The sequence below is a fragment of the Pezoporus wallicus genome, unplaced genomic scaffold, assembly GCF_028554395.1.
Source record: "Pezoporus wallicus isolate ANWC-B61680 ecotype Strahan unplaced genomic scaffold, APGP_CSIRO_Pwel_v1 contig_11516, whole genome shotgun sequence".
Classification (NCBI taxonomy): Eukaryota; Metazoa; Chordata; class Aves; order Psittaciformes; family Psittacidae; genus Pezoporus; species Pezoporus wallicus.
Genome location: NW_026638797.1, coordinates 1 through 26,169, shown reverse-complemented (window position 1 = coordinate 26,169; position 26,169 = coordinate 1). Strand labels below are relative to the sequence as shown.

Here is a 26,169-nt window from a genome sequence, read left to right as displayed (position 1 = left end):
CCAAGTGTTCTACCCTACATTACACAGCCACTGCAGGAGAAATACAAATGGAAGCAGGAATCCCATCTTGTATGCCCTGCATTAACCTCTAATCTATTTCAAAGTAAGCAGACTTCAATGCTTTGCTGTTGAAGTACCTTAGGGCACAAGAAAGCAGTGTGAGAATTCACGTTTGCTTCTTTTACTGCAGGCATGTCTTTCATGCTGTTGTGAAATATTTGAAGTCTTTGAAGCCTGATCAATTTTCATGCTACCCAAAGGCTGACATGAGAATAGTAATTACATTTTTGAACCCAATACAGAAGCCACAGTGTTATTTACCAAAGTTTAAAGACTTTCCTTCTCCACTTCAGGGCATAAAATAATAATACACTAGGAAAGAGACTGCAAGTTATATTGTTTTTTATACTTTTTCTTTGGAGAACATACTGTATGAGCTGCAAAGAAGGAAGATTAGTCAGGTACTTCAAATGTGACATCTCAAAGACAGTAAAATAAAAAGAACTAATTGATAACAAAAGCAAGACCATCCATGATTTTATTATGAAAACACCCAGAAACTGTATTTAACACAAAACCAGTAACTCTTATTTTTCTTTCAGTGTACACACTCATTATTATTCCATTTAATTTACAGAAGAGCTATGTAAAATGAAATTAAAATTAGAGGGGAAACAAAAGGGAAGTTGAGGCATAAAATTTTCTTAGCAAGCAATGATCACAGGAGACAGCAAAGACTGAACAGGGATTCAACAGGAGTGACCCCTAGGGATAAAGGTACACAGTAACTTTTTCCTTACCCATTAGATTTGCCATGGGGTGGGTTTTTTTTGTTTTTGCAAAACAGTTTAGACTATCACAGTATACAGGAAGACTAAATGGCAAAGAACGTTTCACACACACACAACCACGTTTATCCTTGCTACTGGTCCAGGACCCAAAACTTCGGTTAACATTCGATTTCCTCTCTTTCATTCATTGATAAACTATATAGGATTACACTGTACATGGAATTAAAATTACAAAAATGTCATATTTACAAAATCTGTACACATAGTAAAACTCACAAAATTGTCAACTATGTAGCACAAGTTGCGACACCAAAATATTAAAAATTTGATAAAATTATATATTTCTCTTGTCCATTTTTAAAAAGGGTTCAATATTTCAAAGACAGACCATCTATTTCCCCCAAATAAGACTGGTAAGAGAACTAGAAACCTAAAATATCCTCCTGGGATAAAATGTCACAAGCAGCATCTCCCAACTAGAAAGAAGCCTATATCCTGTCTGCTGGGGTGGGGTGTGCAGTTAGTATATATGTACAGAAATGGTGAAACTACAATAAAGGATGGTTTTGGCTAAACCTTTGGCATAAATTAAAGTCATACATCAAAAGTTACAGAAAAGGTTTTCCTGGTGATGGCAGAGCTCAGGAATTTCTTTCTGAGATACCATTATATACAGCGGTTCTTTCTCTAAGGAAATGGAATAGGAATAAAGTATTTTGGAACAGGCAACACTTTCTTCATTAATTTATTTCCCTAGTATGAAAAATTGTATTAAATCTTTTCATTAAAACATAATTCAATCATAGAAATAACCTCTTCCAGAATTTATTGTTATTGTTTCTGAAACTGCATATGAAAAAGAATTAGTAAACCAGACGTGGGGAAAAAAAATTGTTTCAGCATATCAAGTACATATTAGTGCAGGAAGGTGGATAAATTTGATCCACTGTATAAATAAGCTTTATGCGCAGCGTACATTAAATAACCATCACACCACTTACACCCAGTACACAGATGCTCCTCAGTAAAGATAAAACGATTATCAAGTAATTAAAGTGTATGTAGTGCAAATATTACAACCAAGTATTATGCACATGCTACTTGCTTGGTTTAAAGTTAGACAAAGATGTGGTGCCTGAAATCATGGACATATATACATCCCTGTCACACTTGGTACAATGTCCTAAGCCACAGAAATACCAATGTGTTTATAGATACACACACACACTCTTTTTCTTAAAATGTGACCACCACATCAATACAATAACACAAACATTAAAATCAATACCTGCTTCCAGATGCTCCAAGGCTCAGAAAGTTTGTGCTTTTAACGCTTGCAGTCATTACGTGCCCGTCTTCCATTTCCCCCTTCTGCCAGCTGAGAAGGGGGGACAGTCTCTTTGGGTCTGTGATGCATAGGATGAGGGCAATGGAGAGGAATAAATGATGGCACAGGCACCTAAGCTGCTTTCCTCCATCAACAGTTCCATGCCCGATGAATGGTTGAATTTCCCCTCCATACCATTCCTGGGTAGAAAGGCTTATTGAAATAAACTAAATCATAACATGCTTTCCATATTATAAGAAGTGGCAGCAAATCAAGGCACGCTGTACTAATTTCATAGCATCAAGATTAGCTGACTTTGTAGGGGATGCTCACTGGGGAAGGTCTGATGTTCTCAACTGGCTGCTGGGCTGCGCTGGGCCATACAGAGTAACAGAAGCTATGTGATTATTCTGCATCACCTGCAAAAGGACATCAGGGAAAAAGGGAATTTAGAAGAAGAATTACACACCAAACAAACTCTAAAGAGTGAAGATAGTGAATACGGAACTGATTTAAAATCTGTCTGAGGGGAAAAAAAAAGAAAAAAAAAAGAAATCCAAACAATAAAAGAAAGCAACAAGCTCTTGGCTAGTTCCAAAAAATGGTCAAATGGTCTCTAGATCTAAACATGCCCCACCACTCCTCAGAGCAGAGTGCATTCATCTCCTGCTAGAACTAGTTCCAGGTGCCAAACTTGAAGTTCCAGCTTTAACATGCAAATATACAACCTCAGAGAAGAGATTGAGAAGTTGCCTGTCTCTGCCAGTAAACTCAAAAAAAAAAAAAAAAAAAAAAAAAAGGGTGGGGTGGGGTTCTCCTAACCTCAAAGATCATTCGTTGCAGTCCAAAGCAAAAGGTTGACCCAAACGGGTTAGTGTTGTTTGGAGACGATGACCTGAACAGAAAAGAGGGAAGTGATATAGGGTAAATTACAGCATCTTTATCATGGCTTTCATCAAAAGAAAATAAATCTAGGTTATGCAACACCACTGCTAGACTCCCAAGTGAGCCAGAGGATACCTCTGCTTCATGTCACAGAGCCATTATTAATACTCGGGGAGAAAGTAATCAACAAGTTAATAATGACCTCAACAGGAATACTCTCTTTCACTTAACATGAACAGGAAGAACCCTGAAAATAAACAGAACCATAGGAAGAGAGAAGCACCATGTAACTTACTATAAATTATTTTTGTGCAAGATCCTTTGCCACTCTTAAATCTACTTTGTCTCAGCCTCTACCATATGTATCTATTATATGCTGTCTATTAATCCACTTGTTTTATCATGTTAATTAAATTACCCTGTAAGATACTGAAATAAAATAATCCAAATGTTATTAAACAGTGTTTTTCAAGATTAATGTATCTTAGACATATATATGACAATGGCAGACTCCATGGATGACTGCAATGGATTTTAGATTATAGCCAAATTCCCCCCCCCCCCCCCCCCCGAAATATTTATCTTTTGACCTTTCTTTTAACTGGTCACTTCCTCAGATTGCACGTCTGAGACATCTGAGATGTTCTCAGTAAAACAAACTCTGGTTGAACTGCTCCCTACACCACAGACGAAAAATAGAAAGGCTCTAGGTAATCACTATTTTACCTCAGCTTTACTTCACATAGCTTCTGCTCTAACAATCTCACTGGCATAAAACAAGAATAAAAAGGAACAAAGAGCACAATGATTTAGGAGAATAAAGGGGGGAAAAAACACCCCCAAACCTCAAAGTCATATGAAAGCCTTTTGAAAATACCTTGTTTGCTGTATCTGAAATTGCTGCAGTATTTTCACACTACCCATGACTTACACTTGTCCTGAGATAAATCATAGTTTCATACCATAGAATGGTAACTCTGCAAACAGATAATGCCTATTTAACGCAAGACCCAGCTCAATCTCTGTAGAAACACAGCAAACGTAAGGACTATTCCATCATCAGTCAGCCCAAAGGAACTGTAGAACAACCATGCATGTTCATAAAAGCAAAGCTGCTTCAGACAGACTGCTCTCATATATACTACACACTGCTGCAGGATGTCACATTGTTGAAATGCATGTGACTAGTGTAAAAAATAATAATATAAAATAAATCTATTTATTACACAAAAATATGCTGCTTAGCTCTTCTCCAGATTTTACAGTTCCAGGAATGTTGAAAAATTTTTTCATTCTTCATGTCACTATTTCCTCTGAGAGCAGCTATCTAGTCTTGTTAGTGGCCAAAAGGCCTGAAACTTTAACAGCAAAGCAGCCAAAAAGTAACTAGTGCAATAAACACTCTTCCTCTGCCTAAACTCATCCTCTGTTATTAGCTCAATCCCTGCCAAGCAAAATTGAGATCTTTACCTGTGAAGTACCACTGGCTTTTCTACAGGGTGCCCCAGAAGATCCTGAATACTGTCCCACTGTAAATATATGAAAGACTTTGTGTTAAAATGAGACACAGAAAAAACTCCTTTGATCCAGGAAAAGTGTCATACATGTTTGTCCGTGGCATGCTCATTTGCCAAATAACATAGAGGTTTTATTTACTTAAGTATTTTGCGACTGGAGCCGTACTCAGTAGTGGAAACTATCCATTACTAGGAAATCCTCTCAGGGTTTATTCTCTTTTTTTGTCTCAAAACAGTTTTGAATTTGAACCTATGTGTCTTATGGGTAAAATGTAGCTGTAAAGTCTTGTAGCATTTCAGGGACACCTCAGAGAACAAAGCAGCTGTGGGAAACTTCAACAAAATATCCTCTCACATACCTTTGCAGAAGGAAAAACAGCATCACTGCTACCTCTCCCAAAAGTCTTTCCTTGATTTAAGTGACAAGTTTGGAAGAGGAAAGCATTATTTAACAATTGGGAATGTCCAGCAGTTTTCATGACTCTAATCAGACTTAAGAAGCTGCAGTTTCACACACAAGACTGAAATTAAGTCAAAGCACTGAAGGGTGTAAGTACTTCAAATCAAAAAGCAAAGAATGGCAACTTCAAGCTTGCTGACTCCAATTCTTTCTTCCCAGTATGGGACCCAAAATTCACCAAGGAAAGCCTTCATTTGGCACCCTAGCAGCCAGGAGAGGAGCACTGACCCTGGCTGAATGTTAGCTGTAGAGACTCTGTCTAACAGTTCTTGAGAAGTTTTTCAACTTGATGTAGCTCTCAAAGATGCAACAGCAACTGCCCAGTAGGGAGGTTCATTTAGGTGGTAAGGCTGTACAGTCTTCAAGGAGTCCACTGTCATCAGGAGGTGTCACACCTGCAGTGACATTTCTGTAAGGCCTGCTGCTGCCTGAGAAACATCCCATTACTGGCACCCTTCAGAAAAAAGTTGAAGGCACTGGACCCTCTTGTTAAATAATACATGTCTTCTATAACTACATTAAATAGAAAAACTCTGTGAAAATTCTGTTTAGAAATATCTTTTCCAGCTAACATTCACCCAGCACTGCTATTGCTTTCTCATATCATTTATTTTACTGTTTTATTTCTACCTGCAGCTAGCTTAAAATGAAAAGCATGCAATGTAATAATTTAGTTTACTTGAAGTGTGCTATTACAAATGCCTTGAATCCTTAACAAAACTTTTGGCCTTCAACTTTTTTATTTTAAAACAACATGATACAACCACTATTATTTCTTCAAAGTACATTTTAAATTCAGCATAGATCATGTAGATGATTTAAGAAGGAAAGCACTCAGTTTTGCACAGACTTACCTTGCTGTATGCTGTACATGTTTCTGTCTGTGAATCAGCACTATCTATGAAAGAAAAACAGAAAAACCTTTACAGTTTGTGCTTGAAGAGTCTCCTGTATAATCCTTTATTTTGGGAGATTAGTTCAGATAGCAGGAGACATACAAGCATTAGATCACTTCATATACAAATTTACCAGCATTTACTAGCAACCAGAATCGTCAACAACATTGATTAAATGCCAGTTAAGGTGATTATACAAACCTGCTATTTATAACAAGTTCCAAGTTCTAACAATTTATATGTTTAAGATGTAATCTTACATGGAAGAATGCCACTGTAAAAGAAACTGTCACAGAATGGTTTGGGTTGGAAGGGACCTTAAAGCACATCTAGTTCCAATCCCCTGACACGGGCAGGGACACCTTCCACTAGACCAGGTTGCTCCAAGCCCCATCCAACCTGGCCTTGAACACTGCCAGGAATGAGGCTGCCACAGCTTCTCTAGGGAGCCTGTGCCAGTGTCTCACCACCTTCATAGTGAAGAATTTCTTCCTATTAGGAAATCTCAATCTCCCCTCTTTCAGTTTAAAGCCATTCCCCCTTGTCCTGTCCCTACAGGCCCTTGTCAAAAGTCCCTCCCAGATTTCTTGTTGGTCCCTTTAGGCACTGGAAACTGCTCTAAGGTTTCCTGGAGCCTTCTCCAGGCTGAACAAGACCAGGTCTCTCAGCCTGTCTTCAGAGCAGAGGTGCTCCAGCCCTTAGAGCATCTCCGTGGCCTCCTCAGGACTCACTCCAACAGCTCCACATCCCTCTTTCATTGCCCCAGAGCTGGATGTAGGACTGGGGGGGGGGGGGGTGTGTGTGTCCCCAGAGCACAGTAGAGGGGGAGAATCACCTCTGTTGACCTGCTGCTCACGCTGCTGGGGATGCAGCCCAACACACAGGGGGTTTCTGGGCTGCAAGCGCACACTGACAGGTCATGGGGAGCTTCTCATCAACCAACACCCTCAAGTCCTTCTCAGGGCTGCTCTCAATCTATTCTCTGCCCAGCCTGTAATTGTGCTTGGGATTGCAAACTACATCTCTTTGCACTAAGTTAACATGCCTAGCACAGCCACTCACTGAAACCAAACACTCCACCAGGCTTGCAAGGGAAGCTGGCTGAAACTGACAGCTAGAGACTCAGGAGCTGGCAAGGCCTGGAATCAGCTGAAACACCATTCTTGCAAATACATAGTTTACTTACTAAATAATAAAAAAAAATGCTGCAGGCAAGAACAGCATTGCATTTAAGCTTACAGTCTTAAAAAGAAATTGTTTGCTGATGGTTTCAAGTACTGTTTTGTACATACATTTGGGGACTTCTGAATACTGAGAGCAACTTCCTGAAGCAATGGAAATGGACCTAGACACTGAAGTCAACATAGCAAATGGCCTTTAATTTGATTGAAAGCTCCTCTGTATTTTCCACCTGCTAAATAAACATGCTGTCTTTATGCTGAAAGAGTCGAGTGTCTGTGCAACTTGAACTCCAGCTGTCATTTTTTTGTCTGGTTGAACTACATAGAAGGGAGTTAATAAGGCTGCATCAGGCACTGCCACCAGAGGGAAGAAGATGGGTTCTTCATAAATTTTATAACATTTGTTTACAACTTGTTACATGTCCTGAACATAAGGCAGAGACTAAAAAGGTGAGGGGAAAAAAAAAAAAAAGTGAAACAGAAAAAACCCAGACACATTCAGAAGAGATTCATGGCACTATTTGAGGTGAATAAAAATAAAAATAATTAAAAAAAGACAGAAATTAGTGCCTTTGAAGTACTGCACAATGACCAAAGGGAAAACAATGTAAAAAGTGAGAACTTTCATGTTTATTTTCTTGGGTGAAGTACAAATCAACTTTCATACAAGCTTGTATATAGAGACATTGCTTTTCCAGGTTTCTTTTTTCTACATGCTCAAACTGCTGTTGACAGACACAGGAGAATTGCACTTTACACAGGGAAGTGCTTTCAGTGAAAACCAGTCAGAATGAGGAGACCATTCCTGGCCAAAACCTACCCAGCGGCCAGTATTCCCTGGATAATCAAAATATTCACTTTTCCAGTACACCAGTTAATTCTACATTAAAAGAAGTCTACTGTGATCACTACAATCTTCAAACAAGGTTCCTCATGCTTTGTTGAGATCACTTACATACAGACAGCTGGGCATATCTTAGTATCTTGTGGAATCAGCACTACTGATTATATATATGCTTTTTCAAGTAAAGATTTTAAAGTGAACACAACAGACACATATTGTCTATAGCACACAGAGCCAATATATTCTGGATGTTTGTTCTCATTCCCAGCTAAACCAGTTTATATTTGTAATGGATGGGAACCTAGCTGAGAGCTGATTCCCTCTTGTGACTGAGAATCATAACAAACTGTTTGCCACAGTGTATTCAGCAGAGTATGCATGTTTATGTTCGCTAAGAATCTTTGTCAGAAAGAGGCAGGAAAGCATAGGTGTGCAGCTATTCTATGACCTTCATACTTGGCTGCACTGGGGCGCCTGGCCAATGCTCTCAGAGTGGACAACAGTGAGATCATGAGAAACTGCACAGTCCCCCAAGTAAACAATCAGAGATCTAGCATAAAGCTGGTCGTTTTCCTAGGGGTATAAAAATGGGACCCTCTTGAGACATGAGAGAAGCCTCACCTACAGGTGGATGCACCGTGTAGGAATTTTCTCAATTACCTGAGACTCCTGGCATTGGCTCCCAGCTGGAAGTGTAGGCCTGGATTATGATTCAGTGGTAACTGGTGATGTATTTCTTCTTAATCTCTGTTCTTTCTATATGGTAATGATTTCATGCATTTCTAACTGTCTCCAGTACTTATATCTGATTTGCTTTATTGTGCTTATTCATTATATTGAGAGAGATTTTTACCTAATTCACATTAGTGTGCTTGCTTTAGAGTGCTTATTGGCTTTAGTGTGCTTATTTCATAAACTCTGCATATTATACAGCTAGTGTGTGGACACTTTGTGGCATACCCTGTCTGTCAGAAGAACAATATTCATTATCATGAATAAGCCTTTCAAGAGCAAGCTCAGCATTAGGAAGTTCATCTGTGGACTGGACCAGATCAAACTAACACTGCCTTACAGTTTTTGAGCCTCCAGGTACAAGGTAACTGATTTTAGCAGAGTGGCAGCATTACAGAAAGTTAGTGACATTGCAGCCAAATATTTGGATGATCCAAGTAAACAAACAAGGTATTGTAAATAAAATCAGAGAACTGCTAGCCTGTCCCCTGAAGTAGCTTTTTCACTTAAATATAAGCCTAACCCCAAAATTTCTCCTGTGTCTCAATGACTTCCACTGTTAGCATCCTCTGATAATTAAGGATGCATTAGAAATGAAAAATGATCACACCTCCCTTTGAGCATGTTGTGGCATGTGCCCCCTGAAGCAGGAAAACAGATGAACTACTCACCTCCCTTAACAACTAGTGGAATCTTGAATTCACAGCGATGGTAACTAGAAAGTGCAAATCGTAAAGCTATTAGAAAACAGAAAAGCCAACATAAACTGCATAGCACAAACTTAGGGCTCTTAATCAGTTTAATGCACAAAAGTCACATGAAGAATAAAATGAAAGTGAGAATCTCAATGCTAACAGATTTAAAAAGTTCTCATTTCTATTTTCTACATCAAAAAAGGCAGCAGCCTGGGAATGTCCTAACAATTTTCTAGACGATACAAAAGGTCCTTCAGCACAAATAACTCTGCTTTTAGACAGAGTGAATAGAGAAATACTCAGCTTAGAAACAATACTATATATTTCTCTGCCACTAACTGCTTAAATCACAGACAATTACTTATTCTTTAACTCATATTCCTCCTCTGAAGTTTACATTTACAAAGTATTAAAAATATGTTCAGAAGCATGAGAGAACTTTAATTTTTTTTTCTAATGACTAGCTGAAATAATGTCAGGAAAAAACAGCAGCTTACCTACCAGTAAATGGACACTCTTGCCAATTCAATGTTTGCCTCTAGCAAGAGAGTTTGCACATTATAGCTGGACCAAGAACTACCTTACCTCATTTACTGCTTTAAGACACACTTGACAATATAAAGGCATTTAAAAGTAAAAATAAAATAAAAAGTGCTAATGAGGGCTGGAACCTCCACGAGTTACCAGATACACTAAAGACACTTGGGAAAAAATACTGGAATTCTATAAAGGGAACATAAAATTTCTTTTATGAGTGCTTTTAAAATACTCTTTAAGAGATCAGTTCTTCACACTCACATGTTAAAGTTGTAATGACCAGGATAATTAGTATGCAGGACAAATTTCTTCACCTTGTGAGTGTTTGCATCAAAGAGAATATCCTGTTGAAGAATAAACAAAGACATGAAACAATTTGGATAGAGGAAGGTGGCTTTTCTCAAACTCACCTGAGATTAGTTACAATAGTACCTGTATACAGTGGTATGTATCTATCTCATTGGAACTGAATGAACAATGAAAAGTAGGTATTTGAAAACAAGACTATTTGTAAATTCAAACACACATCTCCACAGCACTCAATCACAACTGCAGTTTCATTTGCTAATGTTGGCAAATATCCTAGGGAGGTCTTGTTTTTCTGCATGTTCTTTACAGTAATGCAGACTAAAGCAAAACATAAGGAGGGACATGAAGGTTGAACTTCATCCACAGCTCAGCAAACTTTCACAATTGGTGTTATGGCAGACCCATCTCAGTTCTGTGGGGCAGAGGGATGGGTTTCAGAAACAACTAGTATACCTATGCATCAGGCATGGCAGAGGGAAGAAAGCTAAGAGAATGCAAAACGCAAAGAGCTCTCCATCCACATTACTGTTTGAATTTGCAAGTGCTAGAGAAAAGTCAGTGTCAGTTTTCATATCCAGAGATTCCTAAGGCAGCAATCAAGAGCTTTGCAGACTCTCATTTCCCACAGCCTTTAGCCTTCTGAAAGGATTCCTGTGAAACTAAATCAAAACTTTATATGAACGTGCTTAGGGAAGCTTCCCACTCACCACTCCAAGTGTGCAATAATTGAAGAAGTAGTCATTGCACTTTGATGGGACCTGCTTATGGGGCGAGGGTGAATGGATTTTCATCTGCAAGAAACACATTTTTCAGATGTATTTAATACCTCTCAGATATATTTAATAGCTCTCACAAAGATGAATGCCATTAACAACATCCTTACAGTCAAACAAAATGCCATAATCTCGCTTAAAGCCCTTGTTCTAATATGTAAGATATTGTGCTTCATGACAGGTCATCAGCTGCTTGCAGTAGCACAATGACACATTGGCTTTTCTCTTTATATATCTGAAGTAAAAGGGTTGCTCATACTGCTCTGTAAAATCATTAGGAAAGGATCAATGTATATGTTGAAGCTTTTACATAAAATTTAAAAATTAAGCAGTACACACTTGCTAAGGCTCATTTGAATTCAAAAGTGCTCCAATTTTTAAACCAGTTAAAATGATGTGTGGTTTGAGTGTTGTTTTTTGTTTGTTTGTGGGGTTTTTAGTTTGGTTGGGGTTTATTTTTTAATTTAAACAGATTTGCATGAAATTAGCTTAAAAAAGCTTTTTAATAAACAAGTTATACAACTGTTCATCCTGGTCTATTATACATCAAGTGAAGCACTCATCATTTGTGCTGCATGGCAGTTTAACTTCACTGGCCTTGCAAAACACAGGCCCTGTGATTAAACTGAGACAGGGCTGAAGAGAGTCCTGCACCTGAACGACTTCCCTCACCTTATCTTCAGACTTGTAGAAGACTTTGTGGGGAGACCCCAAGGTGCTCAGCACATCCTGGCATGAATCACCGAAGTACACACAACGCTCAAATACCCGCATCCTGGCATCAGCTAAAACACCCGGGCCACAGCCTGAGGAATGGAAAACAACTCAAAATTCATCCTTCCTGATCAAAGAATACAGCAGCAAATCAATACCAAAAGCTTAGCATTCCTCTATTTATCAGAAGCCAAACAGCTGCATTCTTTAGAAAACAGTGCCAAGCTACATTTAACCATTTATTTTTCAACAGGTTAAACATTTCTTATCAAAATGATGTATGTGCTGACTGTTGGACAGATCCTCATCTTAAGTTCCAGCTTCAGCGGTACTACATTCCCTTCCTTGCCATTCACATGAAAATCACTCGTTTTCTTAGCCCGTATCAATTTGATCAGCTGGTTATTAGCAGTAAGTGCCAGGAATTATTTCTATCCCTAAAAATATTCTAATTCAGCAGCTAGAGATCTATATCCACATAAAAAAAAGTAAAGCCCATAAAGCGAAATTCCTCACCCACATAAACTGTATTGGAAAACATACATCCTTTACTCTGGATTCCCATAGCTTACTGAATCAATTGCAAATATGTTCTTATGCAAACAATGTTAAAAAGGGATCTTACTGAATAGCCATTACATAGATGAATTGCTGAATTATGTTACCAGATGTTAAGAAATTGAAAGATTTTAGTTTGTGATCCCATTTACTTTCAGGAATGCAGCATCTTACATTTACAAGAATGCATGTACACATAGGCAGCAGTTACTGCAAAATACAGGATGGGGTCTAAACACACACTTAGCTTTTCACACTATGCATTATTTATGTAGCTAGTTACCCAATGAAATAAATCAGAAAAATCCAGTGAAGTCATCTTTGATTTTTTAAGAGTTACTAAAAATTATCATACTTGCAGAGAAACTTGTTCTTGAACAGGCATATAATATGCTTTACAAAGGAGTTTCAGCAAACTTTAGTAAGACAAGAACATGTCCAGGTGTCCCGGGTTCAGCTGTAAGTTATTTTTCTCCTTCTTAGTAGCACTGGTACAGTGCTGTGTTTTTGACTTCAGTCTAAGAACAATGCTGATAACACACTGATGTTTTTAGCTGTTGCTAAGTAATGCTTACCCCGATCAAGGACTTTTCAGTCTCATGCTCTGCCAGGGAGGAGGGGCACAAGAAACCAGGAGGGAGCAGAGACAGAACACCAGACCCAAACTAGCCAAAGGGGTATTCCATACCACAGCACACCATGCCCAGTATATAAACTGGGGGAAGTTACCCAGAAGGCCCAGATTGCTGCTCAGGTCAGACTGGGTATTGGTCAGAGGGTAGTGAGCAATTGTATTGTGCATCACTTCTGATATTGTTTTTTTTTCCTTTCCCCTTATAGTTTTATATTCTCTCCTGTTGTTATTTCTCTTATCATTATTATTATTAGTGGCAGTAGTAGTGGGTTTGTATTATACTTTAATTATTGGACTGTTCTTATCTCAACCCATGGGATTTACGTTCTTTCGATTTTTAAAAGCCTTCCAGAATTAATCACAAAAATATCAACATCACACAGCTCACTGGAACTTCAGAAAATGCACATGTACATAAGAATCATAAAATAGTTAGGGTTGGAAAGGACCTTAAGATCATCTAGTTCCAACCCTCCTGCCATGGGCAGGGACACCTCACACTAAACCATGTCACCCAAGGCTCTGTCCAACCCGGCCTTGAACACCGCCAGGGATGGAGGTTTCTTGATTTCTCACATTTTTTTTCAGTGATATACTTGCATCTGTTTTATTCTACACATACACCTGGAGACAAATTCTATTTCTGCAAACAGACTCTTAAGGACTCAGAACTACTGAGGACAGGGCTACAGTCCTCTGATTTCTCCAGGGCCAGGGAAACACAGCAGCAAGCAAATTCACCTTCACAGGGATTTTATTGGCTTTTGTTTCAGTAGATCAAAATAAGGTATGTAGAACACTTTGAAGTCACCTGTAAAATCATCACAAATAATTTATACAAGTTTATCCCTCTTTTCCTGAGGGAAGCAACCAATTCCATGTTCCAAGTGTCACCAATACCTGCAGTGAGTAGGTGTAGCCGTAAACCTGAGGGTCCAGTTCCATCTCTCAGAACATCAATGTTCTCAGCATACACATTACCAAGGAAACAGCTGAGAGGCATCAAGGGAGCCCTGAAAGCAATCATAATGAACATGCATAGGATTTGCTTAATCTTCAAATTTCCCATTAAGAAGCTGGTACCGGTTCACTGGAACAAAGCATGTTAATTTTGACAAAGCTGCATTTAACTCAGATTAAAAGATATATCAAACACAAGGGTCAGAAAATCTGGGGGAAAAAGGAAGAGAAACAAGACAGCACTCACATGCAGGACCTTTACTGTAGATGAAACAAACAGCAGGTTTCGAAGACTCCAGGAATTACAGAAACTTTATCCAGGCCTTTGGATATCTCCCTATAAGGGCATGTTATCTCAGAATTCTCTCAGGGAAAATGGAAGTTGTACAGTTTTTAAGGATACCTACTCCTTGAACTAGGCATATCACCCAAGTGCAGCAGAAGAGCCTTCTGTTATGCTCTTGGGGATGTACTCCATAGCCCAAAACATGAAACCAGCTTGTGCAGGTACACTACAAACAATTGTGCTGTTTTACTGGGAAAATTATGTTTTAATTTGATTACAATAATATTCAAGTAATTAATATCAGCCCTGAGATATTTCCAATGGAAGGGATGCTTTTTTGTATATTAGTTTGCATATGCTCTGCAAGTTTCACAGGAAGTAGTAAATGCTCCATCCCTGGCAGTGTTAAAGGCCAGGTTGGACAGAGCCTTGGGCAACGTGGTCTAGTGGAAGGTGTCCCTGCCCATGGCAGGGGGGTTGGAACTAGATGCTCTTAAGGTCCTTTCCAACCCAAACCATTCTGTAATTCTATGATTCTTATGTGAATTTCTCCCGTGTCTGAATGACTTGAGCTAAAAGTAAGGGTTTGGGCTCTCATACACACACACCCCAGAGCCCCATGTGACAATTAGTGCTTTCACTGAACCCAACATGCCACAGATAGACAGAGACAACATTTTCCTGAAATAAACTGATTTCTAATTAGGAGACAACATCTGCACAAACAAGATTCCCTCCCTTCTGAGCAGTAATCCAAGCATGTGTTAACCTATTCCTGGCATTAAAACACAACTGTGCCTGCAAAAAATACCACTTTATCAGTTTGGGTATTTATAAGCTGAAAGGAAGAATTTACAGAAGTCCTTTCAATTTTTCCTTGAGTAGGAAAGCCCGGGAACAATGTTTTTAGAAAGAACAAAACATTAGATGTTTTCTACGGCATTGTATTCTGTCTTCTTTTAAGCCATAATTTATTGTACATTAGCCATATTAAAATATAACTATTCCATTAGTAATAAGGCATGAAGATTAGTTTCCTCAGAACAGTAAGTTCAGTCAAGTAACTGAAAATATATTTAATCTGTGGTAGATTAAGCATATGGCTTAAGCCTGAATATAAACTCTCTTGCTATACAAAAATAATAAAATGTGTAAGACCCCTGGTAGGACCCTTCCATGACATAAATAATGCCAATACACTACAAAATTACTGACTGCCTACACCAAGTTTGATTTGTCTAGGGAGAGGCCATTAGCATGCAAACAAAACCTAGAGTAATGGCCTAACCACACCTTTTACAAGAATCACTAGTTTCCTCTTTTACTTAATGAATTCATTCTCAGGTCAATTGGATTAGTCTATGACAGCTGAGTCAAGCTGACTTTATAGCAACATGAATCAAACCGATTCAAACTGAATCTAAGGTTTGAAGACAGTGACTATGGAAGTTTGAAAGAGGTTGGTATCTAAAGGTGCTCTGCACGCTGCCAAATTCATAAAAGACCTAAGCTGAACTAAAAAAAGTATATGATTGTATTTAATATTCACAAAACCCTAAATAAATGAGGAAGAAAAAGCATATTCTGAATGAAATGGCATGACCAGCTGTACCTACTTGGTATCCTGGAGACTGTTTCCACTGTAGATGTACATGCGTTTCACAGTTGCACCATGTGGAATTTGCAGAGAGGCCAGACCATGGGCAAAGTTAGGCTGTAGATATACAAAATCATTCTTGTTACATGGCATAGTAGACACTTGAGTTCAAATTTATAAAGTACATTAGAAATACAGCATATGTTTAGCAATTCAGCTAAGTCTTTAGCCAAAGAACAAGGGGAGAAAAACAACAATAAAACCCCCTCCTCGATGGTGTTTCTTCACATTGCACCACTCCTGGATTCTGAAGCTGGGGTGAAATGCTATGTTTATCCACCAAAAAGTGGCAGTATTCTGACAATTAGCCATGGTGTGTACTGAGAATTCAAGTTTGCTTCGGTTAGACCACTGGCAACTAGCAATATAAAAATATTTGTATCTATATGCTGCATTTAACTTCTAATAAATTTGCTATCTTAAAGGTAGAACTTCTTTTTGTCTCCCACTGCACTAATTTCAGCCTTTTAACATTTTTTGCTGATTTGTAAAATGCCTTTATCTGATGAACAGAGGCTCATTCATTAAATAGATTTTCTGCTCTCCTTATCACCACATTCTTACATGCACTGTTTTGATAGGGATTTTGAGTCTCATCAAATCAAAAGTGAGCTAAGTCAGTTTTATTCTTCTAGTATATTAAGAGACTATTTCCTTCAACTCTGATGATTACAGGACCTTCTTCAAGACCATCAGCATATTTTGCTGGCATGGGACAGAAAAACTTTGTCACACACAGTCAACAAAACCAAGATGCACAATATGCAAACTATTGTCCTGGTCTACTTTAGCAGGACATCACATAAATTAAACACAAAAAGTTATTCTTAGAAAAAAACAAAAATTAACCCAGAGCAATGACTTTTGCTTGTTTAGGTGTTTAGAAGGGAATCTGCACTATTTCACAAACCTAGAGATGCCCCAAGTTCAATCCTCAAAATACCCCAAAACATAAAAACCTCAAACACAACTTTCTAAAGTGGTCAGATGCAGCATTATTTTTTAACATACTTACGCTCTAGCAACAAAGAAATCTCTAGAGCCATGGGAGCGCCTGGGCCATATATACCTCATTTCTTAACTGAAACAGCGTAAGTAGACTTTCATGTTCTCTTCACCTTCAGTTTGTTACCAGCTATATAAAAAACCCTAAGTTTTCTTCGGAGCTTTTTCATTTCCATAAGCAGAGGTTACGCTGCTTTGCTAGTGAGCTTAGAACTGCTGTATGATCCTCTCTGAACTTACAAGATTTTGACATCTTTGACATTCCTAACATTCCTACCTGAAAGGCTCCACAAATAGTCATTTTCCCTGTGAACCATTCAATACTACTCTTTTCTAAACTATCCTATTTCTACCTATTTCTAATACTGGGGAGAATCTTGCCTTTCACTCTGTGCAAGCAACATTTTACTAACCTCATTTCATCAAGTGGATGAAAGACTTGAAAATGCAATATTATTTTCTCTGCTGTTCTGGCAGCTATGAAGAACTGTATCATCCCCAAGAACCATACTATCTTCCTCTCAAAGCATATTCACACCAAGCATTCTGTAACTATCCTTAATTATTTTCTCAGTTAATTGAACCACACACCAAAACAAGATATTCAGACGCAATGGCTAGAATTGATTCTAGCAGTTTTATTCTAACACCTTTTAGTTTTCAAGTAGTCCTGCAAGGAGCAGAGAGTTAGACTCCATGATCCTTATGAGTCCCTTCCAACTTGAGATATTCTATGATCTTTTCAAATCTTTGGTATAGTGATTGACTTTCTTAGCAGCTCAGCCATTTAATTCATAAATGCCCTGAGAACTCTTGCATGAAAGGCAACTGCTCTTTGTTGAGACATTCTTTGCTTGGCTTATTAGGTTTCTATTTACCTTCCAATATTCCTGAAAGACAACTGACCTTCACTACTGCTAAATAGTAACTTCCCCTGGTTACCTACCCCCTTGCTCTCTCACATGTTAAAATGCAACTACTGAAGTACCAGGCTGTAACATGAAATGTGTCATCATGTTGGTTGATTTCTCCCACTTTGTTTTGGCTCTTTATAGGTGCCTTATTATTTTAATACAATACAGCACGTGTTCTTTTTAACTGATGAGCCCAGATAATACAACTGAGAGCATTTCCATCCTCACGCAAAAGGTATACATACATTTTTGTTAGCATAGCTGGAAATCACAGAAGACCTGTTCTTGTTTCCACTAGACAGTGATTTCCAAAGATTTCAGAGAATGCAGCAATACGTTCAATTATTCAGCAACTCATCTGAACACTTGGTGAATATGCAAACAGGCATTACAAATAAAGCTCATTCATCTGGCTTTCTAAAAGCACTCATGCTGAAGGACATGATGAAAATGTATTTTATGAACTACACCCTATTATAGTTGCACAATCGCTTTGATGAGATTTAAAAACATCTGATAAAGAACAGCCTTCCAGTAGGTTGCTTAATATTTATGTATTTGCATAGACACTCTCATTTTTAGCAGGCTCCTTTCAACAACACAACTGCATGATGCAAGCAAAACATCTAAGCATATGCCTTCTGCTAAAAGGAAGAAAATTTTTAACTTCAAAATGATTACATAGCATGAATAAGAGTACAACTGAGGAGTTAAATGCCTTCTGAATTACTGGCTTCTTTTGCTTGTAGGCGAGACACACAGTAGGTGATACTTTGCATGTACTATAGAGGCAAAAAAGACTATCCATTAACTAAGAAAGATTGCTGACCTCATACTTTGGAATTTCAGTCCAGGAGTCTAACTGAAAAGAAAATGACAGTCCTCTGAAATTCAGGTGAAAGAGCTGCTCAGCTGAATTATACACTAAAAAGGGAAAGAAAATAAGAACAGAGTTACAAAAAAACCTAAGAATTCTCCATATCCAACAGCACCTTCATCACCTCAATGAATTTACTATGTCTCAAAATGCAGGAGGAACACAATTACACATAACAATTAATAGTTTTGCTTTTAATTTCTTGCAGTAGAAACACGGCAATAAGAGGAGAAACCTTACATTCACTAGAGTTGCCTAGGCAAGCCTGTAGGCACAAGCCTATCCCTAATGATACAATTATACAATATGACACAATCAATTACAACTTAATATCCCTAAAGTAGTTTAAACAGCCACTGGAAGTGCAAAACAATTCTGTTCATTGTCATGTGAAACACTTGGACAATATTAACCAGAAAGTCCTTTAGACTGGTGTGCCCAGAGCACTGATAAATTCCATATTTAACACCCCTAGGAAGCAAGTTTCCAAGTGGGAGCTCACATGTACCTCCCTCCCACTCTTCCTGAGAAGCTCCTGCCTGCATACCCCAGTTCAGCTATCCATGATCCCAAGTAACATGGCACACTAAGGACATGTTTCCTACACGAGTCCTAGGCCATTTACAGTGGTAATTAAACACACTGTCACTAGAAACACCAGCTGATGAGTCAGCTTTTACAAAGAGCAGTAATAAATCAGAACACACAAGAGACTTCCAGCTGTTATCACCTCACGAGACCTCCTGATTTACTGCAATAAACTGCACAACATCAACTATACACAGCAACAAAACTCATGCCAGTACTTACTCTAAAAAGACATACTGTTTTGTGAGACTGTGGAAAGCTTAAAAACAATCCCAGGAGACTGGGAGCTTGGGAACAGTTTGGGGATCGATGCTCCCAAACGTCAACCTATGCCCAGTAGCTGCTGGGGGGAACACACAGAAGCTGGTTCATTTGCTGTTTGAAAACAGCAAAGGCAAAAGAACAATAAAGAAACACTCCAACAAGAGAAGCTGTTTTCTTCCACTTCACCAAAGTAAACTGGTTCAATATTCCCTTTTTCCCTTACAATTTTATATTTAAGATGATATAGCATAGAGAGAAAAATGAATATTAATATAAATTTTTCCCCATCCCAAAGTGCCTTTCAAATGTTCAACTTGAGACACATGCCACAAGATGTTTGAACAATGCCAGACTACCCAGGACAGAAAAATAATTAGTTGAAAAATAAGCATTAAGCTTTCCAAAGTAATTATTTGTCTTTTCTGCAGAATGTGCTGGTTAAGAGCATTTTCCCTGCTTGTCACTCAAAGGAACCTGTATAGAAAATTACACAAATCTCATGTGATAAATTACGCATCTTTTCCAAAGCCCACAGACAGCTGGAGAAGTGCTTTTCCCCTAGTCATGCCTACTGTGATATCTGATTATACAAATCCTATCAGTTCCCATCCCCTGCAATGGTTGTTGATGCTCAGGCTTAAACGGCAAGGAACGTTTTTATCCTTAAGAAGTTCTCTCATGTCTCCTTCAAGACCATAAGCTGCAACCATGTGACTGAACAAGGTACACTTTTTTTGGATTATTTAATTAATTTTATAATTTATTTATTTAGTACACAGATATCCTTCAGAATAATTAAAAATTACTGATGGAAGCAAAAAGAGTGCTGCATTGCTGCTGCACTATGGGTGAGAGAAAGGGAGAGAGTTTGCCTTCCAGGAAAGCCACCAACACCAGCAAGACTTTTCCAGCACCTCAGGGTAACCTGGGCAACCTCTAAAGTCTCCTAGAGTTAGAGAGGCAGAAGACAGTACACCCCACACACCCCCCACCCCCCATCCTTGCAAAGCCGCTGTGGCAGGAGAGAAGGATGTTTTTTTCCTCTACCTTATAACTTTAGTTCAATCCTACAGCCCTCATATCCATGCTGAATGGCACTTCAGCAAATATCCACAAGGATTCATGAGAGGATGCGATTTCAGCAGAACCACTGGCAAGAGCAAATGTTTCCCAGCAGGAGGTCAGGTGAGAGAATCGTGGAAATGTGGGATCAAATCTTGGCTTTGATGATGCTATTGACCTCCAAAGTGGTCATATTTCGATCGGCCCCACAACAAAGATACTACAATGGATCAAACTAATATAAGCCAAAAAGTAATGAAGCTGGTTGCAATTTTCCTAATGACTTCTTTAAAAACACTGATTTGGCAAAAACAAAACTGCTCACTGAAGGTCTGTTTCAACACAAAACTGTTGCTAACCTTTTGAAATACATTTTGAAACTACTGTCATATCCTGTTGCAGGAAAGTTCTGCTGCAATCACTTTGGTTTTAAGTGAAAGACAACATTTTGTTTGAAGTTCTAGTGGAGGTTTAAACACAGAGATAAGCAACAAAAGACAAGTTTAAATGAGCTTGCATTGGGGTTTTGGAGGAATATTAGTATGGAGAAGAAAATAAGTGGTTGTGTCATACTCATTCATGAAAACTGGCATTTGGTACTTTAGTCACATTAAGAGGAAGGTTTCTCTTCCCACCTTTCTTTCCCCACCTGTCCTGGGTTCAGAAACCACGACACCACCCTAGCTCAAATTTTTATGGAACATGAAAACACCATCGTCATCCCTCCCACATACTGAAAACTATTCTGTTTTCTGCCTTTTCTGTTTCAGAAAACACAATAAGCAAATGCACTAGTGAAATGGTATTAGAGGCAACATTTTAATAAATACATTTTCATATCTACATTCCACTGGATGAAAAGATGATAGTTTTTCATAACATCAGATGAAGCAAGTGTACAAGTTTTCTTAGTTGAATGAGACAGTCACACAAGATCTGGCAAATTGAGCATGAGGATGTGGTGCCAATCTATGTTTTAAGTGATTATATATAATTTTATGTAGTAATAAACCATGCTATTCCTATCATAATCAATATTTACAGCTGAGTAGGTCTTTTTATCATTCATAATATCACAATTTTTCAAGTGCTTAACCACTAAATATTTGCAAATAAGCCATCATCTCTTAGAAACTGTCAAGGATATGCAACAACTTTCACCCTTCCTAAGTTCTACATAGTCTGTTGTTAGATCTATTATGGAACTAGTACGTACTATAGACCTCAGAGTTTCTGCCTAAGAGGGAATGTTAACATCATTACCGAAGTGAAGTTTAAAAATGCCAAGTCTGGTCCTTGGAATATTATGGCTAGAAATCCTCCAAGCTTCATTATCTCCATCTGATATTCATCTACTACAGAAGGCTTTTATGTAATGATATTACTTCAGCCACATGACCCTCCACAGTTAATAAATCCTGTTCTGTAATATGCAAGAGACTGTCTGCAGAGAACAGGGACAAAGACTGGATATACAGCCACCATCAGTCACAAAGAACACTAGCCTATTTGGGATCAGCCTGACTACTGCAAATGGACTGATTTAAGCTAAAAATAGAAAATAGAAAGTGATGCTCTAAAAAAAGGTATCATCTTGACTATATGGAGTTAGGCTTCTTTCTTGTTATGCCAGTTTGTGGCTCAAATTCTTGAGGGTTCCTGAGCAGTTTAATTATAATTAATTACAATATCCTCTTCAAAGTTTCACCAGTAGCTTATTTTCATCACCTAACAAACTCCTGAAATACACTTTCCATATTCATATATAAACAAGGAGCTTAAAGATAATCTTTTTCCTTCTACAGAGCTGGTGAACAGCCAACTAGCTGTGAAAGAGGCAGAGTGGGTTCAGCCAGGTTAATTAAACTTGTCTTGGTTCTGATCATGCTGCATGTAGGCTGGCTTCACACCTCCCCAGTAATCCCAGTAACAGGAAGGAGGCACAGGGAAAAGCAAACCAGTTATACACAGGCTCAGACTTGATCCTGCCTTAGCCGGGTATAACCACATTCTCAGAGGACAGAGTCCAAGTCCTGGCTGACTGCACAAGAGATCAGCACAAATGTATGTTCATGGTATACTTAATCCCTATGGACACTTTGAGCTGACCATGCATAAGAATGTGTGAAAACAACAGCATCAACAACAAAGCTCACTATTTTCTGGTACTGGCAGTTCAAAACAGATCATTAATGATATCTGAACACACCATTCTGTGCCAGTGACTCTCTGCCTCACTATTGTATTCTGAAACAGTCACAGTTGAATTTACAGTAGATATTACATAATATCTCAGCTATAAAAATACAACCATTCTGGAACACAACTTCAGATCATTCGACAACAGAAGTGTCTACACATTTCTCTAGGCAGACATACAGGAAAGACTTCCTAGAAAGAAGGCTGTCAATCTACGTGAGCTTAGGTGTATTTTGGCTTACCTCCTGGATGTGTTGCTCCAAATGACTGATCAATTTGTTCTATGGTTGGAGCAATTGCCTGAGAGTTAAAATGGACACCACTGAAAAAGAAAACAAAATTAATCTTCCTTAAGAATACTGAATGGATGCTACAAACATTTACTAATGGCAATACCATATTTAAATTGGAAGTCTCCAAAACTGAAGGGAAGAGTAAACTGGTAAATTAACCAAGTGCTGCGTTCATTGTCCTTTTTGACAGTTATTTTGTTTGTTTTGGGTTTGTTTTTTTAAAAAAGAATGACTGGGAAAAAAAAATGAAGCCAGGATTAATAAAAAGAGAAAAACCAGTCACTAATCAAGAAGAAATCATGGGAGGTCTTAGATGACTTACCAATATTTTAACTTCACCTTAGTCAAGTCATAAACTTCAATCACCTGAAACACAGGAAACAAACATTACCATACTTCACATATTTGGAAATCATTAAGGCAAGACTAGCTAGTGCTGCTCACTCCCCTAATTTGCAGCAGGACCTTCGGATCCTGTGTAAATCAGCACTCACCTGCACAAAGTAATCTTTGCACTAATACATCAGCATCTTGATTTCTGCAAAGATTACTCTTAAGCAAGTTCAAAGGAAGGTAATAGCAAAGGTTAGCTAATTAGGGAATCCTCTAACGAATGTCAATCAGTAGGCCATTCCTTGGGTTACTCTTATTACCTTGAAGAATGCCTGGAAAGCGTAGCGAGTCCTAACACTGACTGCACTGTTCTAACTTTCCAACTCCTTCTGAAGTAAAAGATGAACATGGCAAGATTAAGTATTACTCCATTTCAGTACTACATACAGATACCTAGCAATCTCTCCAAGCATTACGGAAGATAATCAGAAGAGCAACCCACAAATAAACAGAGCAAGCATGTGTTCCTGTGTCAGCAGGAAAAGGAAAACATTGTAAATGCTGTAAAGAAAAGGTAAACCACTTTTTATTGCTTTGTATAATCCTCCAACAAATCACTGTCAGATTTAGAAAGGACTCGCTCGTCAGCTAAAATACAAAGAAGTCCATGGGGGACTTGCTAACAAATGTGACTCTAATGCCTAAAAATACCACCGCCTAAAAATACCACCACCTAAAAAGGAAGGCCAGGTGTGGGGAGATGCCCAGCAAGTAACCCTAAATAAAACAACCTGTCATGTTTAAACCTACATATATATACATATATATATCAATAAATAAAAAATAAAATTAAAAAAAAATCAACATTTAACAGTATACTGTTGACTCAAAAATTTGGAAGAGTTCTCTGAAGCACTCCGTTTTCTCAGAAGCCCACACATTTTGGGATATAAGCAACAAGCAAAGCCTTAAGCAAGTAACAAATGAACATTCTGGCAGAACATAGAATCATAGAATAGTTAGGGTTGGAAAGGACCTTAAGATCATCTAGGTCCAATCCCCCTGCCATGGACAGGGACACCTCACACTAAACCATATCACCCAAGGCTCTGTCCAACCTGGCCTTGAAAACTGCCAGGGATGGAGCATTCACAACCTCCCTGGGCAACCCATTCCAGTGCCTCACCACCCTAACAGGAAAGAATTTCTTCCTTATATCCAATCTAAACCTCTCCTGCTTAAGTTTGAACCCGTTACCCATAGTCCTGTCACTAAAGCCCCCCTCCCCCAACACATCTAGTTTAAAGCATCCTTGACGAGTCTGGCAAGTCTCCTACCAAAACCACAGCAGTTCCACCAGCCCCCAGTAGACCTGGCCTACAAACGTGGCTGCCGTGTTCAAGACACATAAACCCCTGACTATGACACCATGCTTTTAACCATTTATTAACCTGGACAATCCTCCTAGCCTTTTTAGAGTCCTCCCCTGTATCCTGGAGAATTGACAAAAAGACTATCTGAGCTCTAGAGCCCCTAACCACCTCTCCCAGGGCTCTATAGTCCTTCTTTATGTTCCTCAGGCTACTACTATCTATATCCCTAGCACCCACATGGATCACTAGAAGTGGGTAATAGTCCATGGGACATACTAGAGCAGGCAGCCTCTCTGCAACACCCCTGATCCGTGCCCTAGGTAGGCAACACACCTCCCTTGAGACCGGGTCAGGCTGACAGATGAGTGCTTCTGTCCCTTTCAAAAGCTTTTCTGGGTGGGGACAACAGATTTAGGAGGAAGCCCCTTGCTTTTAACTGTCCTCTTCTTCCTTTTTTTGTTGGCTTTTTTTTTGTTACTATTTCCCAGCTTCCTGGGTTAGCGGCCTCCTTCTTTCCTCCATGACCTAGAGAGGAAGCTTGTGGCCCCTGCACAGTTTGGGCCTGGAACAAGCATTCCTGCTTCCTAGCAGCTTCCCTGACATCTTGCAGCCTATTAAGACCATCCCGCAGCTCAGTCACCTGTGAAGAGCAACAAACCAATATTTCTTCTTGGAATCATAGAATCATAAAATAGTTAGGGTTCTAAAAGACCTTAAGATGGTCTAGTTACAACCCCCCCTGTGGAGGCAGTGTTCTCACAGGAGAATAGATAACTGGTACATAAATTCTGAATAATCCTGAAAGATACAGCAAGGCCATGAGAGGCCTGAGGAAGCTTAAGCAAGCAAGATAAGAAGCTGAAATTCACCGAGTTAATGAGAACTGTGGACTGTTGGCAAGCTTTTGAGGTCATGTTCTCACACCTGTGCTTAACCAAATATATGTTAGTCGCTAAGGGTCTTCAAGACATGTGTCCAACCATAATATGCCAAATCACTGTAAGTGCATGTAAGAAATAGTATATAAGGAGTTAAGGCTTGGTAATAAACGGCTTTTGTCTGATCATGTTGACCTCTGACTGGGTCCATATTTTTTCTGCGGCAAATGCCACCCAGTGTGCTGCCCCCCCCTATTTTTCATATAGAAACTGAAGGAATTAAAGCGCGTGGCACTGAAGAAAGTGGAAAACATGAAGCTGCAGGGATGTCGGCTGAGTTCAATCTGGCAGGACCAGGATCAGGAGGTAGACGCCTCGGAACGGAGCCTTGTAAGCCCGGAAGACACTGCGCGGTGCAAATAAGGTAACAGCCAATGGGGTCTGGAAGAGGGTTAGGATGGGGAATCAATTAAGTAAAGAAGAAATGGTCATCCTTAAGCTCTTCCAGCATATCCTCTCAGTGAGAGGGATAGAATATGACGATAATCTGTTAAAAAGACTATTGCTCTGGAGTAAAGAAAAAGAGCTGATCAAGGGGGTTAATGAAGCTTTTGATCTCAGGACTTG

General features: G+C 38.9%; 1 protein-coding gene across 1 annotated transcript; it reads right to left on the bottom strand.

Annotated features, from left to right (window-relative positions):
• Window positions 1–913: 913 nt before the first annotated feature.
• LOC130600936 (phagosome assembly factor 1-like) lies at window positions 914–23,339 on the bottom strand (the record flags this gene model as incomplete). The annotated part of the gene is made up of 13 exons (XM_057412644.1): window positions 914–2,537; window positions 2,941–3,013; window positions 4,474–4,532; window positions 5,835–5,878; window positions 9,305–9,348; window positions 10,127–10,209; window positions 10,882–10,965; window positions 11,620–11,753; window positions 13,754–13,866; window positions 15,716–15,813; window positions 18,505–18,599; window positions 22,908–22,987; window positions 23,281–23,339. Coding segments are annotated over 13 exons (1,056 nt in total), but the record flags the coding sequence as incomplete, so codon positions are not given.
• Window positions 23,340–26,169: the final 2,830 nt, after the last annotated feature.